Raw genomic sequence first — 19,942 nt, 5'->3', positions numbered from 1 at the left:
CACGCCCCGCCTCTCCCAGGCCCCAATTGGGCGCGCTTTCCCGGAGGCCCCGCCTCTTCCGGAGAGCGGTCCTTACGTCACTTCCGCCAGCGCGTGCCTCAACCGGAAGTGGCTCGTTTTGTCCTGGATGTGGACGTTGTTTGCTGGACCTTGCGCTGCCTGGAGTTTCCTCCTCTCCGTGCTGTTACCAGCCTCGTAGTCGCGAGCGCGCCGGGTGTCGCAAGGTTCAGGCTTAACCTTCGGACTTTGTGCCAAAGTCTCGGGAGCGACTTGCCTAGAGCCTGGGGAGGGCACGGGCGGTGTGCAGGGGCATTGCTCTCTGCGGCGCGTGCTTATTATTAGTTTTTGCTACTGTTGCACCGCAAGGGGGAAACGGAGTCACGGGAGCTGATGGAAGTTACTCTGAACGCACCAAGGATTTTTTTTTTTTTCTCCCAATCTCCGGTTTGTGTTTCAGTCTTCATACTGTCGACATTGTAGGGAGACTTATTCATGGTGCACCACTGGCCTTATTTTCTTTTATTAAAATCACATTTTCCAATAATTTAGGGTCCAGAAGAAATCGGCAAGAGAGCCGGGGTTTTCCGGGGGCGTCAGCCTCGCTAACCCAAGCCTGCGGCCCAGCACTGTTTGTTGTAGACGAGAAGAGAAAGCTGCTCCGACCTGACCTCTGCAGCCCCGTCCTCAAGTGCTGCTTTAAAACTCAGTTTTTGTCAGCAGTTGGCCTTCAAGTCGGACATAAGGCATGGTTTAGTGGACGCCCAGTCCAGTGGATACGAAGATGCTCTTAGGGACTAAAGAGACACATCGATTTTTAGCCTGTTTTAATTAAACCTAGAGAGATTGTTATAGTTTAGAAAATTGTCATTAATGATAAAAATGTCCTTTGAACTACTCATTTTCTTGCTTCTTGAAATCCAGACCTACTTAACTAATTTTGATTTTCTTTGGATCTTAGTTATCTTTATAATCAAGAGCATAGGTTATTATTTGGCCCAGTGGTCTGCTCTCAGTGAATGTTTGTGGAATGGCCGAATAGCTTCCTGAATAGTGACTGCATTTTCTTTCCCCTTCCAATCTGTGAAATCAGGCAAATATATTGATAAAATAGTCTTTACAATTCAACTATAGATGTTTAAAGAAACTGGTGTATTCATCCTATGGAATACCATTCAGCAACAAAAAAAAGCACACTCTTAATGAACACACCTTGGATGCATCTCCAGGAAACTGCTGAAAGAAAAAGCCAATCTCTAAAGCTTACACGTTGTATAATTCTATTTATATAACATTCTAGAAATGAAGAAATTATAGAAATGGACAACAGAATAAGTGGTTGCTGGAGGTTGGGGAATGGGAGTGGATCCGTGTGCTGGAAATCCTGCATCTTGGCTATATTGTCAATATCCTGGTTGTGATCTTGCACTGTGGCCTTGCAAGATGTTACTATTGGGTGAAACTAGGTTAAGGGTACATGTGGTGATCTCTCTATATTATTTTTTACTGCATGTGACGCCACAATTATCTCAAAATAAGTTTGATTAAAAAATATAGCTATGGACTTGGTAGGGCATTCTTATAAACCTTTATTAAAAGTAAATCTCATTTTAAAAATAATTTAGAAAAAATCAAATTCACTAAGCAAAATAATGCAAATTAAAATGCAATGAGAAGTCATTGTTCACTTGTCAGGGTAACAAAGATTTACAATGAATTGTTCAGTATTTGCAAGGGTACAGTGAAAAGGTACTCTCCTAAACTGCTGCAGATAGTGAAACTCATTCTGAAAAATCATTTGGAAATATTTATCAAGAGTCAGAAACAAACTAAAAGCTCAAGAATTGAAGGATGGTTAAATTAGCTGGTATATTCTTGTAACCTTGTGTAGCCATCAAATATTTTTGGAAAAACTTTAATGTGGAAAATGCTGGCTGAATAATGTATGGAAAAATCAGGATAGAAATGTAGTAGATAAATTACCAAGGTAATCTAAGAGGTTATTGAAATTTATCATCATGCACTTTTTCACCAAATTTGACATCAGGAATCTTATCTTCATTTAATGTAGCGTTAAGCTTTTTAATCATTCAGTTATGATTGATGATCTGCTATTAATTAAGCAAAATTAGCAGGAAGAGAAACCCCATACCTAGAAGGGATATTCGTGAGGTATATGAACTCCTTTGTTTTGCACATGAGAAAGAGTACTCTCAGAGGAATTAAATGGTTTTTCCAATGTCATACAATGAATTAAAAGAATAACATGAAGGAAACTCAGGCCTCCTGACTTGTGTCCCTGCCATGGTACAGTACTGCTTACCCAACCCTTATGTTTGGGCATGGGTATAAAATCGGTAAAGACCATAGTCAGCTACATTCTGATAAGATTTATGTGTTTAATTCATCACCTATAGAGAGTTCATTGATGTGACGATTGGCCAGGCAGAATATTCGATTTACCAGTAAGAGACACACACACTAGATAAGCTACAGTGATGACCACTTAATGTCAGCTTGCTAAAGACGCCTCACCTGCCCACCTTCCAGGTGGCAGAACCTCTCTCCTTCCCCATCCCTTTCAGAATTCCCTTCTCTCTAGTATTTTATTCTGAAGTTGACGGGGGAGTTTTTCTCATAAACGCTCTGGAGTCAGTCGGGACCCAATGTGTACCTCCAACTGCCTTCTGGATTATGTGGTTCCAAATCTGAATCTCTTCTCTTTGCTCAGAATTTCTTCTCTAGTGGCTATTTATTACTTTTTTTTTTTTTTTTTTTTTTGAGACAGAGTCATTCTGTCACCCTGCTAGAGTGCAGTGGTGTCAGCACAGCTCACAGCAACCTCAAACTCCTGGGCTCAGGTGATCCTCCTGCCTCAGCCTCCCGAGTAGCTGGGACTACAGACATACACCACTGCACCTGGCTAATTTTTTTTAACTTTTTGGTAGAGATGGGTCTTGCTCTTGCTCAGGCTGGTCTTGAACTCCTGAGCTCAAACAGTCCTCCCACCTCAGCCTACCAGAGTGCTAGGCTTATAGGCGTGAGCCACTGTGCCTGGCCTATTTACTTTTATCATTTTGAGATTAGTTGATACTATCTTTGTACTAGAGGTTGTGGTCCCTGCACAGGGAACAATTCTGTGCTTTCCATTACCACACTGGTCCAAACATGAACATAAACTCATCTTTTTACTTTATTGGGGCATAGTTTAGATTACCAAAATTTACGCAGGGTACTAGATATGACCACTATAAAATGGAAATAATGGGATAATAAAATTAACCTTTGTTGTCAGGATAAATGATTAAGCACCTATCAAACGCTTAGTATAATATAGTACCATTCCTATAATATATATACATGATAGTATGCTACACATACTATAATTATCTATAATACTACACATATAAATGTTAGCTGTTATTATCCACAGACTGAAGGAGATTCCCATCAACAAATTATACTTTCCTTTGTAACTGCATCCCTGGCATCCTGGGAAAAATGCTAGTGGCTTCAAAATTCAACCTCTTAAACATGCCCCCAGGCACACTCCACACCACTCCTTGAGAAGCTAGACTCCAAGATAATGTGGCCTAGATAGAAGAAAAAAGTTTCCTAACTCACAGGCATCAGTGATGTAAGGGAAAACCTTGTTCCTTACCAATTAGCAGTATCTTGTCCTGGGAACCCAAATAGAATCATTTCATCTTAATATGACAATCCAGTAACATTATTGTTCTAAAAGTCTTATTTATTCAGTCTTAAATAAATAATACCATGTGAAAAATCAATGGACCAGTTCAGGTTTAAATGAACCCAGCCCCAGCACTGCCTAATTCTTTTGTATGTATTTACCTCTATTATAAGCGAGAATTTAGGTGCACTAAGTCTAGTTTCAGCTGCTCGTAGCACCCAATAATGGCTTGTACAAGAGCACATTTTCACAACAATCAATAACACTTTGCAGGCACCTCACAACTTAAATTCTTACTGAAAAAACAAACGTGTCTCCAAAAAAAAAGAGAACTAATGCTTCCTGTAATGTAAATAACTTGTTACATAACCATACAGAGCATTTAGCTCTTTAAAATCACTGCTCTCAAATGCCTTTATTTCTTATGATGTTCTTTTTCTTTACTTTTGCATAACTAAATGGTCAAGGGGCCATTTGAGTGATTTTCCAAGAAAAAAGGCACACAAAGGTGTGCTTAAAGATAAAAGGGAAAATTACTTAACTCTTGGCTCAATCACCAGCAACCCATTTTTTCTGGCTTTTGGGTTTGTGGTAAGCTTCATTGATTGGTCAGGACCACTGAGCACAGTGCACACTAAGTGATTTGCTTCCTTCTTTGCTTACCCAACATTTACATTTCACAAAGAGAGAGATAAATAGAAACAGTTATATGATTAACATACAGTCCTTCCACTGGGCAGAGTTTGTTTCATATCTCTCTTGCTTAGTCAGAAAACACATGAGTAATTGGAACAGGGAAAATTAACATAGGGAATCATGAAGTAGGTCAGTGGTGGTTAATGCTAGGAGGAAACTCTAAAGACGAACAGATCTAGCCATGGCAGGGGACACCTACCGTCCCTGAACTAAGGAAAAGTGAACAAGGAAGGAATTTTAAAATTTAGAGGAAGGCCCTGTAAGGTAGATATTCAAGTTTCTGAGATGTATGGATGCCATAGAAACATGCCGCCTGCCAGTGTGGTAAGGGAGAAGCGTAATGGAAGATGCCCACCTGTGAACCCACCTGTGTGGGCCAGGGGGCACTCACCACTGACGCAGGAAGGCTGTGGCCACAGTGGGAAACACTGCCAGGACTCCTTCCCGCTGATCCTCTTGCCACTGTATCAACAGCACAGTGGAAAAAGAATGTTACTTCTTCCACCGTTACAATGGCCCTGCAGCACCCTCTAGTGGATGATCTTAACATAGAACCAGCCTGTAAAAGAGAAAGGTTGTCTGCAGAGTGGGTTCTAGAATCAAAAGTCAGGGCAAGGAAGGTTGGGTAATAAATAACTGGCACAAATTTCAACATCCACTTTGGGACGAGAGACAAAGCCTTGGACCCACACAAGGGGAGGAGTTGAGACTGAGAACCTGTGGAAAGCCAGAACCCTTAGATTTCACTCAGCCTTAAGGAAATGATGGGGGGGTGGAGGTTGGGGACTGGGGGGAAGCTACACAGTCCACTACTGGGAGATAAAAAAGAAGTTTGTTAATATTGATGCGATCAGGGTTGGGGGAAAAGGCCTGCTTTCTTTCTAGTTAAGGAGTTGGAATTTATATTAACCTCAGAGCCTTAGAACGCCAGGCCAAAAAATTAACCTAAAAGGTGGTTTGGGAGCAGCGATGTCCTTGAGATTTCTTGGAAAGCAAAAACAGAGTCACTCTGGGAGGACGTATGTTCCATCTAGGTTGCACAGGATTCCCATAGATACAAAGCCACACTGAAAATGAGCTTGCAGTCACATACTACAAACAAAATGCTGCGACTGCGTATTGGCAGACATTAAGGAATAGCAGGGGGGATGAACGCCCATAAATTTTACAGAATAAATATAGCAAAGCAATCAGATGGGCACTATAAGCATGTTTACAATAGTTAATGTCATAAAAAAAGAAGGCAAGGAAATACAAAAGAATTGTTAATTAAAATAAAACAGAACGAATAGCAATGAAAAATAAAGGTGTTGAAATTAAACAATTAATGGGGAGATTTCTGCTTCCAGTTAATAATACGTAGGACATGAAAGACACATGGTAACAAGACAAACTCCAACAAAATTAAAGTCATATTTTTCTATGAAGTTAGCAAGGAGTGATGAATAAAAGAGAGCCTAGATGAACTGATTTTCAAAGAGAAATGAAGCAAATACATAGAAAGCCGCAGCAGCTTCCTACTTGGAAGTGGATGCCTGGTCTAAATATGGGCCGATGGACAGTTGGCCTGCTAAAGATGGAGATGAGGAGAAACCAACCAAGATTTAGACAGCAGTGTGGGCTTGTGGGATGCACTAGAATCTGGAAGAAGTCTGTAGTAGACTGAGTTTTCCAAAAATGTCCTCCACAATACCTCCTATCTTGCATTCTCTTCTACCATGTGACATTGACATTCCTCCCATTGCGTTGCAGGGTCCATGATCCCTCTGTTGAATGTCAAGTTTGTGACAATGGCAGAAATAACGACATGTTAATTCTGAGGCTAGGTCATAAAAAGTGGTAAGGGACACATGACTTTGCAAACCTGGCTGTAATGTAAGGAAGGAGTCCATAGCTGCCATGGTGTGAGAAGAGGTCATATGAAGATGCTCTGGGTCATCCCTAGTTGAGGTCCCAGCCAGCAGTCAGCATCAGTCAGCCAGTATGTGATTAGAGCCAGCTCCAGAAGATTCCTGCTCCTTGCCTTTGGCTCACCTCCAGCCTGTCCATCTAATCCTTGAGCATAATAAAATGTTTTGTTTTATTTTAAATGTTTTACTTCAATTGAAATTTCTTCATCTCAAATGTTTAAACTGCTAAAGTTGAGATATTGTGTGATAGAGCATTAAATGATCAGAATGAGCCCCAGATCTGAAAATAAATTACTCAACTGGAGCATTTTTCCCTTCCCACGCACCACCATATCCAAGTACTGCCACAAAAGCAGTTGTGGAGGACAGGGTGGAAAACAAACACAATACACATGCTTCTGTCTCCTCCCAGTGCTTGGATTCTGGGCCCTGCCAGAGATGAATCAAAGATGAACCCAAAATACCTGAAGCTGTAACACAACATCCTCCGAGCTCAAATACTAAAAAAAAAAAAAAAAAAAATCAAAGACACAGAGTTAATATAAAATGTAAAGTTTTGAGCCTTTGCCTCAAGCCAAAAATAAATAAATAAATAAATAAACAAACAAATAATACCTGGGGAAAACAAAATGTTAAATGAGAAAACTTTAATTGCTGAAAAGATAAATTTAACAAGAATATAAATGACGACGTTCTGGTCTTTAGCTGGCTTCTGAAGGGTTCATCCAATAATTCTAACTTACGCAATAGTCACGGCAACAGAAAGAAAAAACACAGCTTGAAGGCAGAGGTTGATCTTGATCTTGTTTTTCCTACTTCTCTTTGCCTGGGAAGCCATACATGTCAGGTCGTGGCATTCTGCTCCAGCATGAGGAATGAGGAAAACAGACAAGCTCTGTTCACTCTCAGGTGTGTTGTTGCTTTGGCAGTTTCCAAACTGGATGTGGCAGCCACTAACTGATAAATAGGACATGCTATAGGGAGTCAGAAGGGATATTCGGAATACAGGGTTGTCAAAGAGTATTATTTATTAGAAAGAATAACAGAGTACTTTATATGCATATTATTTAACATATAGGTTTGGGTTACTAGGACATTCTAGTGGTTAATTTATTCTGGAGCCTAAAATACCAAGTATAACAGACTTGAGAATTCCTATTACAGCTTCAGAGTTTTTTTAAATAAAAAATTAAAATTTAGTAGATAAAGGTCTATTGAAAAATACTGAAAAAATATAAAATTTTGGTAGCAGCAGTGACCGTATGTATTGTAAAATATCTTTTTTTAAAGAAATAGTGACTCAAGCAGGCACAACACTGAAAATACATTTTCTCCTAAAAAAATGCAAGTATATAGTAGCAATACTGTGTGTGTATACAAATAACAGCACTGTTCTTTTATCAAAAGTGGATAAGCTTTATAATGTATCCATCAATACACTCTCTTTATGCATAAGTGCATTTTTGGAGTCAAAGAAACTCTACAATACAGCCAACTCTGGATCTTCTTTGTTAGTGGACGATAGAGAGAACATAAGTAAATGGAGTTGATTTATTCATTTGACAAATATGTTGAGCACCCATGATGTGTCAGGCATTGTGTTAGGCACTAGCAATGCAGTTATGGATTTGATAGACATAGTCTCTTCCCTGTGAAGCCCCTTGTTTAATGGAAGAAGCTGACAAAGAAGTAATATAACGTGAGAAGTGCTAATAGGGTAAGTACAGGGTTCCATGTAATGAGAAACCAAGCACACAATGAGCTACTCAAACTGGATTTAAAGGTGTCAGCCAAGTTTTCCTGGAGCACATTTTGTCTAAGTTGAGGTCTTAAGACTGTATGGGTGTTGATCAGTCTGGTGGGGAGAGGTTAAACAAAGAAGGTAAAGTATGTACAAAGTTCTGGGAATAAGAAAGCATGTCTCTTTCAAGGAACTGGAAAAAAAAAAAGTGTTCAGTGTAGCTGAATCTTGGAAACGGAGGGTGCTAATATAGAGGTGAGGTATCCAAGAACCGGTACATGAAGAGCCCTGTGAAACATATTAAGGAATAAGGACTTTATCAGAGTGGCAACAGAAAGTCATTGAAAAGATTTAGGTCAAGGAGATCAGAGTCAGGTTTTAGAAAGATTACTGTAGCCATGAAGTGGAAAATGAAGGCAGGGAGGCCAATCAGGATTCTGAGATAGCATTCCAGGTGAGACGTGGTAGCATGAACTGAGACTGGGAATGAAGAGAAGTATTAATAGATTAAAGAAATGTTTAGAAATAAAACAGACAGGACTTGGTAATTGGTTATATGTAGGCGGCATAAGAGAGACAAGAGTCACAGATACCATCTACAATTCCTGCTTGAGCAGTTAGGGACAGGATTGTGTCATTTGCTATGCTGAACTTGAGGTCTATGGAATAACCAAGTACAAATAGTGGGCACACCAAAAATTAAATGTTGGGCAGAGAAATAGGACTTACAAAAGACCCCAAATCCACCAATAATCCTGAAGCCATAATTTGTATACTAGCTTATATTCTTCTTGGCCAAGTCCATTACTAGAGGGACTAATAGGTACGAAAGTTTTGATTTTTTTTCTTCTTCCTTCACCTTGTAAAGCCATGAATTGGTAATGAAAACATTGTAAATAAGCTTACATCAATAAACATTTGTAAAATAACTTTTACAATATAATCTACAAACCAAACAAACAGCTCCTGGTGGCTCAATTCCTAGCTTTGACTATTTTGAGCTTTCTGTATCACAACAGACCTTTACTTATACTGTAATTTGCCCTCCATTAGTGCTGGACCAGTTTCTCCTTTGCCGATTGTCTGGATAGTCTTTAATGGATTTGCAGCTCAGTGGCAACCCAGAGAGATTTTCTCTGATCAAAACGTGATTATATCAAGCAGAGTCTGATAGAAAAAATAAAGAAAAAAATTAAAAATTATTTAACCCCCCCCCAACCGCCCATGTGATTGAATAGAGATATGCTGGTCAGAAGATAACCATGGCCCATAACCCCCACATTGAAAAGATCCAAATACAGTTTTGGATGGGTCGATGGCGATTTACCTCATGTGCTTTCTCTTATTACACAAAATGTATTTTCTTTTTATATTGGTAGGAGTAGAAATGGGAATGTGGGCTGTAGGGTGGCTAATCAGTGATGTGCTGATGTGTGTTTAATAACTGGCTCTCCAGGAAAAAAGAGCCCTGATTTGTAGTGTGTGACAATTTTTTTTTGGTATAAATATTCCCATCATAGCCAGTTTCAAACTACCAACTTGATGTCACTAAAGGCAGAAAAAATGTATGCAGTTGGCTCTTGTAAGCCTCTACAAGCTGGCTACAGTGCACTACTGAACTAAAAATGATCTGACTGGTAGCCAGGAATAGGAATACACCTTGTATATGATAGCTTAAGATATGAGAGAACTGAGTTCTACAAAATACGAACTTTTTACTTTAAGAAAAATTGATTTACTCATCTACAGTCAGTTTATTTGTAGACCTTGACCTTTTCTTTTGAACTGAGGGCTGGAAGTATGAATATACATTATATAATCTAATAACCTTAGCATTATAACTTTTATTTCTTTATTCATAAGCAATAACAGCTTCTAAAATTGGCTTGTATATGAGATTGAAATGAGCACGAATTGTTTTCAACCTAATTCCGTATACCATGAACCAAAGAAATTATCAGTTTCGTTTCAGGATATTAGTATAATCTGCACTCTAACGTATATCACAAAAGAAAATATTTTATCTCCATTAAATAAGCAAAGTTTGTTTTTTCTATTTCAAAGCAAAAGATTTGATGGTACACTGCACTAACCAATAACATATGTAGAAAGAATACCAGCAAAATATCGTATTTCTTTATATAATTTAATATACGCCCTATTAACAGCAGTGTGCAGATGCATAGTATCAACAGTATATTAAATAATTACTATTAAAATTTACTTTTAAAATATTTTCAACATTAGGCACTGGTGGAACCAGAGCTGTTATTTTGTACACTCTATCTTTGTTAGCATTCCAAAGGAAAATTAAAATTCCTGGTAGCATTAGAAAAGAATATATTTGTTAATATTTTATGCAGATATACAAAATCTCATGACTTCTGAAAACCGCACAATTCTACTGTGCACAAATGAAAACACCTTTTCAAACAACTTACACATATACTGAGTTCATAAAAGTTACTATAAAAATATTGCAAACCCAATAAAAACACAATGATATGGTACAAATTCTTTTGTTTTTAAAAAGTCAAATTTTAAAAGGCCTGTATTTATACAAATACACAATATTTATTGGTACCCCCCTGACTGATATTTCTATTTAAGATTTTCTGGTTTTAGAAATCTAAGTTAAATGTTTCTCATTATTTTCTGCTTCAGAATGGGAAGACACTGAGAACTCAGAGAATAAATTTTAAAAATAGGATTAGGTAAAAACTTTATGAAGTGGGGTAGTAAGCACTCTACATGCTTTAACTATTGCCCTACCAAAGATAAAAATGCCACACTGCCCCATTTTTCTTGTATTTAATTTCTTATTTATCTTAACTACCTGTCCTTTGTTTATACAGTCTTTGAGACAAAATTGTAAAGATTTTAGGTGCTCCCATAAAACCCAAAATATCACTAAAGCCATTTTCTGCTTTCAAAGTATATTTAAGGAAATGCTTATTTCAATATAAAACCTCAAAGTGCTGAATTAAGATACATTAATAACATGGTTAGCCAACTACTGAGTTTGCTTTAGCCTTAGAAGATTATTATTACGATTGGCTGTTAAGTTCCAAATTTAAATGTTCGGTTTTATACTGTAATATTGTACTTCCCAATATAGATATCAAAGAAAACTGATCTGATTTTTTTTCTGAAAACAACAGTAAAGTATAAATAATTTTTTTGCAGAAAAATATCCATGCCAAGATAGGAAATACATTGTTTCAAATCTCAGAATAATTGTTATTAAAAAGTACAAAATTATAAATTTCTGAAAAAAAGTTACACTGAAAATGTCTCTCTAGGAAAAAAATACATAACTTGTCAGAAACAAAATATAGCATTACCATAGGGTGCAATCAACTAGGCTTAGGAGACTTAAAAAACTCACAAAAAGTAATTAGCACCAAAATTGTCTAAAACTTCAAATGATATACTGAAGTAGTTCCAGGCCCCAGTGTTACATTATAAAAAAGTTATATTTAACCTGGAAACTTTCCCTGACAATAATAAATATATCTTTTCAACTTTTAGAAAACGAGCTAGCTTTACTGATTTTTACTACAATATTAAGGTAGTGTATGCTAATTATCATTTACCTTGGTTTGGGCTGAGCAGGGACAATAGAAATCCAGGTATTGCCCAAATAATATGAGATTATTTGGTGGGGGTACTTGGGGAGCCGTTTTCCAATTAAAACTTATTTTTAACTTGTTTCATTCTTTTTCTTCAAAAACATTTTACCGGAACTTTTTACAAGAATTCTATTGCTTGATTTGAATTCCATATCCTGTTATTTTCCCTGCTCACTTTTTGGTGGTGTTATTTAAGATTTGGCAGGGAGATAAAGATATCTAAAGGGGACAGAGATCACAGTAGTGAAAGAAGAGTTTTGAATAAGCTAATGTATATTCAAAATACATATATTCAATCCTGTTATAATCAAGAGTTGAGTTTAGTTTTAAACAACATCCACATATAAATTTAATTACAAACAGCTAGTATAATTTGAAACAAGGCAAACTTTTTTGGTTGTCAAATAGTGAAATACATAACTTCTTCAATTACATATATGGCTACCAATTGTGAAACGACAGCTCATTCAGCCATGTTTACTGTTGTACATAAATAATGACAAGACAGAGGACAGCAACCAGTCCAAGGGCTTGTAGGCCAAGGAACCACAGCATAACCCAAAAGAAAATGACTACTACTGGTTCCACAATTCGTTCTCCAAAATACATCCGTGTGAAGCCCATGTTGATGAGACTTTTGTTTAGTTCGCCAAAAAGTGTTCCCATCTTTTTGTAGTCATCTCCAACAGGCTCACCAGTGTGGTTTTGTGATTCTTCAACATCCTTAAAAAAAAAAAAAAAATGAACATAAAATGAGAAATAGGTAAAGGTCTTTAAGAGTAACAACTATCTTATATCTTATAGTTCTTTATCTCCCAAGGCACTGGGCTTACTTCTGTTAATTATCCAATAAATACTTATTAACTAAAAACAATGGGAATGTTCTTTTTGATCCTGGAATTGCAAAGACAGCTGCTTAAATGAAGAATCATGTTTATGTTTCTCTTGGCAGCGACCATGATTTCAGAACAACCTTTTCTGCCACCCTCCTGTTTTATGAGGCAGGGTCCCCGGTTGCTGTGTCCTAGTAAGCTTTTTAGGGTGTTCCCTTGACACTAAGACTTTAAGAAACCAAGCCTCAGTTCACCGAAGCATGTCTTGGTGTTACTCTTGAGCAATCCTCACCCATTACTGCTGTGAGCTTTTATTCTTAGGCCCAGCTAAATGGACTCCAGTGTAAGCCTTTGCATAATTTCCTGTCCATTCTACAAATGTCTTAAATGCCTCTTATTAATCTCATCAGGAGAAACAACTAGTTTTTAAATAGGAATAATTTTTTACAATAAGGCCAAAAGCCCACCTGGAACTTAGTGTCCCCAAAAATGTCTCTGTTTACCTCATTATACATACCAAAAATATTTATTATTTCCATTATCTCCCAGTCTTATTACAATTAAGGCCATCATGCCAGCTATTAAGCTACTGTCTCCCGGCTTCAAACCCACCCTTTGGAATTCTGCAAACATTTCTGCCTCCGGGTTAGCTCTGCAATACAGGTACCACAGGGACCCTGCACAGGCAGAGAAGGAAGAAGGGATTTGCTCTTGTTTCCTTCGGATGGGCTCCTTGATCCTGTTAGTCTCACTCTAGCAAACACTTCCTCACTGTGGCAGCAGTAGTTCTTTCTAGTAGCAGCAGCCAATTGCAACTTGCAGGGTTTTCTAACGCTTGTAGAACCAGTCTCCACGTGCCTTGTTGAGACATCAGCTCCAACTCATGGGTGCTCCGTCCTCAGATATCTGGTTCCCAGGTCTATGGGGTCTCTCCTCTGAACTTAGAGACACCAGCACCAGGTGAGCAGTGACCCACCCTTGCAAGTCTGAATTTCACCTCCTTGGGGGCCTTTTCTCAATCTTCTCAATGTTAATAATTCCATCGTTTTTCTTTGCTGCCCAGTCCTAGGAGTGGTGGCTGCTCTCAGCTGTTGTCTTGGTGATATTTTAGTGCAGTGTTTTTTAAACGTTAGCATACATTAGAATCCCTCGGAGGGCTTGGTAAAGCACAGCTTGCTTAGCCCGCTACCAGAGTTTCTGATTCAGTAAGTCAGGGGTGAGGCTTGGAATCTGAGAATTTGCATTTCTAGTAAGTTTCCAAGTGGTGCATATAATGCTGGACTGGTGACCATCCTTTGAAAACACTGACTTTATGTTTTCTTTCTGCCTTTTCCATGCTTTAATACCTAGTTAACAATTATTTATTTTATCTTTGTTAAAATAATTGGTATAGTTTCTCTCTTCTCACTAGACTCTTAGTACAGTCACAAAACAAAAACTATGTTATGGAGGTGCCATAATTGCAATTATAATTTATTAAATATATTTTAGGAGTCATAATTCAAATAATTATTGAACATCTACTTGCTCATAGTAGGTGCAAGATGGAGAATTCCTCATATGTTGAAAAATGGCCTTTAGATACAGAGTTTCACAGAATAACAAGTCAGTAAGTGTTAAATAACATTAATTAGGCTGTCCAAGCCAAAGGAGAGCAAAATTATCTTAAAAAGAGACTGCCGTAAAAATCACATGCTACAAAGAGCCAGTGAATTCGAGGAAGTTTTAAAGACACTCTTCAACCATCCGAATCAAACTTACATCCCTTAGTAGAAACCAAGGCTTGGTCATTTCAGTTATAAGTCAATAAATTACTAAAAATATTTTTTCATTTTAAAAATGAGGGCTACAAAAAGCATTATTTTCTATTCTACACATATAGTTAAAAATACATCTTCACCAGCCTGAGCAAGAGTGAGACCCCATCTCTACTAAAAATAGAAAGAAATTAGCCAAACAACTAAAATATATAGAAAAAATTAGCCAGGCATGGTGGTGCATGCCTATAGTCCCAGCTACTCGGGAGGCTGAGGCAGGAGGATCACCTGAGCCCAGGAGTTGGAGGTTGCTGTGAGCGAGGCTGACGCCACAGCACTCACTCTAGCCTGGGCAACAGAGTGAGACTCTGTCTCAAAAAAAAAAAAAAAAAAAAAATACATCTTCAAGGGAAGACAGAGTGAAGAAAATTTAACTTCCGTTTGAAATAGTCAGAAAAAATGATTTTCAGTATGACTATAAGCAGTGGGCTTTTCCCATATACTAGTAATTTATGTAAAGCACACAGTACTTTGGGAGACTGATGAGGTAACAGAAAAGGAGACTCAATGGGGAGACATCATTGCTAAGTGTATGTGTTCTAGCCAGATTTACTTTTGAGCTATACTTTTATATAATTTTAGAAATTACTTTTGGATTTTCACTTGTGTCTACCAAAAAAAGAGTGGGAAAAACAAAATGATGTAGTTCAAGTCCAGGCTGCAGCACTTAAACTAGCTAAGTGACTTGGGCAGACTACTTCACTTTCTTGAGCCTAGGTTTTCTAATCCATAAAATGTATTTATATGATCTTTTTTTGTTACTGATAGTTTTCCATTAAATTGTAATTTGATAATCTTCCCTTTTTAAAGAAAACTTTTATTTCTAAATTAGTTTTTCCTTCACTAATATGCTGTGATTGGGTCTATTTTATGTTTCTGGGTTTCCTATACTTTTATGTGTTCCATGATAATATACTACCTTAAAAAAAAAAAAAACAAACTTGCTCTTGCCTGATACTAAGCCTTTCTTTTCTTCAGGGTAGAATCTGCAGAGTCCTTTGTTTAATCTGTGATTCTTCTGGTCCTTTACTCCTCCCTACTCCTCTAGTGTTTAGCATTGTTGGTATTGTTTCTGGCCTTTTTTATTTTTTATTAAAGTTCTTAAAAAAATTTTTTTTACTCTTCCCAATTTCTTGTTATGCACTCATTTTACTTTGGGGTTTTCTGTTGTTACTGAAGCTTTTTAAGACTTTTTTTTTTTTCAGTATTTTTGTGGTTTTAGTACAGAGAAATTACCCTAATCTGATTACAGTAGGTACTCTCTGAAGGTTTACTTTAAATTCTTTGTAAAATGAATTAAGTTTACAAATGCTTGTGGGTTTTTCAGGGGAAGAAGTGGGTGTTGCAACACTTAAATCAAGATAGGGAGTCAGTTAGCTCAGGCCAGGTGAGGACCACATCATCTCAGATCCTGGGAACAGCTCGTGGGATGGAGACTGGAAGCCGAACACCCAGTGGGGACTGGTGTGGGCAAGCTGTGGCTGTTGCAGCTGGCTTCTTCTTTTTTTATTATTATAAAAAATTTCAAGCACACACAAAATTAGAGAGAATAATACAATAACCCCCTATATATCTATCAGCCAGATTCAGTAACTACCAAAATTTTGCCTCCTTAGCGAAGTATTTCTTAATCTGGACAATCTAATAGAGAGGAAAAAGTAAAAAGAAAAAAAAAAAAGAAAAAAAATCACTAGAATGCCTAAAAGTAACATATCTCCACAAATGAAATTCTATAGAAACAGCGAAGATATCTAGCAATGAATTGGACAAGGAGTTGAAACAATTCTAAAAGAAGACATTAAGAATAGGGAAAAGAAAATGGGCAGTATTTTTGTATCAGTACAGTATTCTATGTTTCTAGGCTAGTCCCTCAAATACCACAATTCTAAAGGGTACATTGGTGGCGTGCTGATAAATGCTTAACAATGGGCCTTGTAGAGGACCGGGGGGAAGCCCTTTTTGCCAATTCTGTAATGTTTTCCAGTTTGTATAGTTTTAATGCTCCCAACTGTGGCCAATTTCAAACTATTGACAACCAGCTCACAAGGTTTCTGAAAATTTAACAATTAACTTTTAAGATCTGATAGGAGCCCACACCAGCACTTCCATGTGGGAACAGTACTTGAGATAAGTTGAGATAAAGACTTGCATGTTTACAATCGATGATTTTGATCCCTCTCTTGTTTCCATCAACTGGTACATTTTTATGGTTTTTTTTTAAGTTTATGAAATGGACGAGTTGGGATAATTAAGTAGAATCACTACATTACAAATGGAAAACTGCATAAAGAAATAAATATTTTATGATGAATAGTGACTGTGGTTAGATTGAATGAAATGCGTGTAAGTGACACAAAACCGCTACAAGTAACAGCATTTTGCTTTTTCTAGTCTGTCTCATGTAGATGTCAAAAGGGCATTCAATTCAATAATTTTTAGACACTCTTATTTAAAATAACATTTAAACCACCTGGATGACTTGTGAGGAGGCAGTACTCTCCCAGTGGTCCCTAGCTCAGTGAATGGCACCACCATCCATATGCCAGATCCAAGGGGCACAAACATGAGGGATTCTTGACCTCCTCCTCCTTCTTCCATATGTCCCATATCCAGCCTATGACCATATCCTCTTTGTTTTACCTTCTAAATATTTCCTTAAAGTGAGTACACCATTCCATCTGCTATAATCCTAAAACAATGCACTACCATCTCTTGCCTGGACTAGTCCAATGCGTTCCTAACACTGCTCTTGCATGCATCCATTAGCTCCCCTATGATCTATAGACCACAGTGCAGCCACAGTGATTCAAACTGCAAATGCAATCATGCCATCTCCACCCTGCTTTTAGGATCAAGGCCAAAATCTTTAACATGATCTATGAGGCCCTGCTTAGTCTGGCTTCTATCTGGGTCTCTGGCCTCATTCTGTCATCAGCCTCCCTCTTTCCGTTTCAGCCACACAGATCTTTCTTTCAGCTTCTTAAATAGGCCGTGCTCCTGCCCGCCACAGGGATTTGCACGTGTTTTCTTTGCCTAAAACACTCTTTCCTCTCTGCTTTGCTTTGTTAAGTCATGCTCTTCTTTTAGTCTTACTTTAAACCTCAGCTCAGTCTCATATAATCAGACAATGCTCTTTCAATGCATTTTAATTCACATTCAGTGTAAATATGTGTGTGATTATTTGATGCCTCTCCAACCATAATGTAAACTCCATGAGGTAAGGGCAATATCTATTTTTGCTGGTCACTGATATCCTCTGATATCAGTATATAACAGGGGCTATGTCCTGGGAATAGCACCACACAGAAGGAGCTCAATAAATATATTTGTTCAGGCCGGGCGCGGTGGCTCACACCTGTAATCCTAGCACTCTGGGAGGCCAAGGCGGGTGGATCGCTCAAGGTCAGGAGTTCGAGACCAGCCTGAGCGAGACCCCATCTCTACTAAAAATAGAAATAAATTATCTGGACAACTAAAAATATACATATGAAAATTAGCCGGGCATGGTGGCGCATGCCTGTAGTCCCTGCTACTCGGGAGGCTGAGGCAGGAGGATCGCTTGAGCCCAGGAGTCTGAGGTTGCTGTGAGCAAGGCTGATGCCACAGCACTCACTCTAGCCTGGGCAACAAAGTGAGACTCTGTCTCAAAAAAAAAAAAAACAAAAAATTTGTTCAATAAATAAGAAGAATTTCTCATGTGTCTTTCTGGCAAGCATTAGGGCAATACTTGATAGATTTTCTACCTTGCTCACTTTTTGCTAAACAAAAGAGGGTCTTTATTTTCCAAAGAGTTATTTATTATAGTAGTCTCAAAACAATGTATAGATTTTTATGGGACTAGCAGTTTTTCTGATGTGGTCATTATTTAGTATCCATTCCTTCTTTTCTCTTATCAGAATCTTAATCCAGTCCACAATCTTCAGGTGAGGTGATCCCACCTACGGCTCCAGAGATGACAGGTCTAAGAGTAACGTTTTCTTTGCCAGACGCTGGTTTGGGAAAAGCACACGTGATTCACTTTGGAACGATGAGTTTTGTATGTCTTCTGAAAAAATTCTTCCTAGAAATTCTGGGACAACTTTGGAAAGTGATCCTTATCTTCTTCTATTTCTCCACAAATACACTCTTTAAGTAAGGAGAACTTGTTAAGGTTATTAAGGGCAAGAAACTATGTCTTATAAATTGTACATTAGTACTTAGTATATTGCACGGTGCCTGGCTCATTGTAGGCTCATAATAAATATTTGTTGGATGAACAACAGAAATAGTCTACAATAATAACATCTTAGGCAGAAAAACCCTGCATAAATTAAAAACAAACTTAAATGTAACATCAATATTTATTCTCCCATAAGCACAGTTGTAAATTTTTTCAAATATTTGTATATAAATTCTGGACTGAATTATAGGATATGACAGCTGCTAGCTAACATTTACATGCTAAGCTTAACCCCTAAACCATTGCATTTGAAGAGCAGAGACTATTATGAAAAGATGAGTTCTTAGGGTCCAGATTCTCTCTCAAGATGTTTGTGATTTTCAGAGTAATAGCAGTGATAGCGTTATTAATGGTGTAATAGAAGAGCTAACACTGCATGCCTACTATGCAATACAGGCACTGTGCTTTACATGCATTATCCTGTTTGATCTTTCCAACTACCTGTGAGCAAGGCACTATGATTTCCCATTTACAGATAAGGAAACCATAAGGTTTAAGAGGAATTAAGTGTCTACACATTGACTTATACTTAGGAACTGAAGGATCTGAGAGATGAAACCAGGCATTCTTAGTCCAGAGTCCACATCATTAATCCCCATATTATACACCCGCCAGTTATCTTTATGTGAATACATAACATCTGTCTAATGCTGCTCAGTTTTCAGAGAAATTTTACATATCTCTGAAAAAGGAAAAGGTATGAAACACACTTTCATTTTACACAAAATGAGAACATTTAACACAGCAAAATGAACATCAATCAATATCTTTATTGTTTTACATTTTTTCTCAGTTTATAATATACTTAGAAATAAGTTTATCAAGCAGAAAAGTTGCTCAAATTTTTATTTTAATCTTCTATAAAAATTTAAACAAAGTGAAGCTATTTGCAGCATGTTAATACATTTTCATAGCTTTTTAAGTAGTGAGTAGAATTTAGATTCAAATGTGAAAAAAAAGACTCCACGCCAGAATGAAGAGATGTTTAGCAAAATTGAAACAGGGCAAAATAAACAAACAAAAAAACCCCACCCATAATACTTCATAACAGTACAATGGTGTGGAAATGCGGATGGAGCTTTTTCCCCTGTTCTAACATGAATCACTTTGTCCTTGCCAAATTTTATTCTCTGCATGTGAGGCTCCCATGGAAGAACATTTATCAAATATGTTTCCTTTATGGTTACACAGAGAGTATTGACTACGACATGCACATTGAAGAGTGTTTTCATAAAAATTATGATATTTTTTCTCCATGATTAAAGGGGTATTCTAATTAATTCAAAATCCTTCTTAAAAGATACCCAAAATTACTGATGAGAAATTAAAGGTGAACCCTTAAATAATCATGGAATTTTTGGGAAGGATTCTTAAAGATAATTATATCAAAGTCTTTTTTTTTT

At 37.5% G+C, this 19,942-nt stretch overlaps 1 protein-coding gene and 1 long non-coding RNA gene across 2 annotated transcripts in view; one reads left to right on the top strand and one right to left on the bottom strand.

Moving 5' to 3' along the window:
* The first annotated feature begins 98 nt into the window (after positions 1 to 98).
* Positions 99 to 898, top strand: LOC123627764. Its single transcript, XR_006731480.1, has 2 exons — positions 99 to 444; positions 550 to 898. It is a non-coding gene; the product is annotated as an uncharacterized LOC123627764 (long non-coding RNA).
* A 9,270-nt stretch (positions 899 to 10,168) lies between these two features.
* The window catches only part of FAM241A (family with sequence similarity 241 member A), a 31,851-nt gene continuing 22,077 nt past the window's right edge, over positions 10,169 to 19,942 (bottom strand). Inside the window, exon 2 of the mRNA XM_045537488.1 lies at positions 10,169 to 12,393. Within this exon, the coding sequence (XP_045393444.1) occupies positions 12,148 to 12,393 (246 nt within the window). The 3' untranslated portion in view covers positions 10,169 to 12,147. The remainder of the gene's footprint in view (positions 12,394 to 19,942) is intronic.

This window comes from Lemur catta, chromosome 26, assembly GCF_020740605.2.
Source record: "Lemur catta isolate mLemCat1 chromosome 26, mLemCat1.pri, whole genome shotgun sequence".
Classification (NCBI taxonomy): Eukaryota; Metazoa; Chordata; class Mammalia; order Primates; family Lemuridae; genus Lemur; species Lemur catta.
The sequence above is the reverse complement of the archived record's forward strand: the minus strand, read 5'-3'. Positions and strand labels throughout refer to the sequence as shown.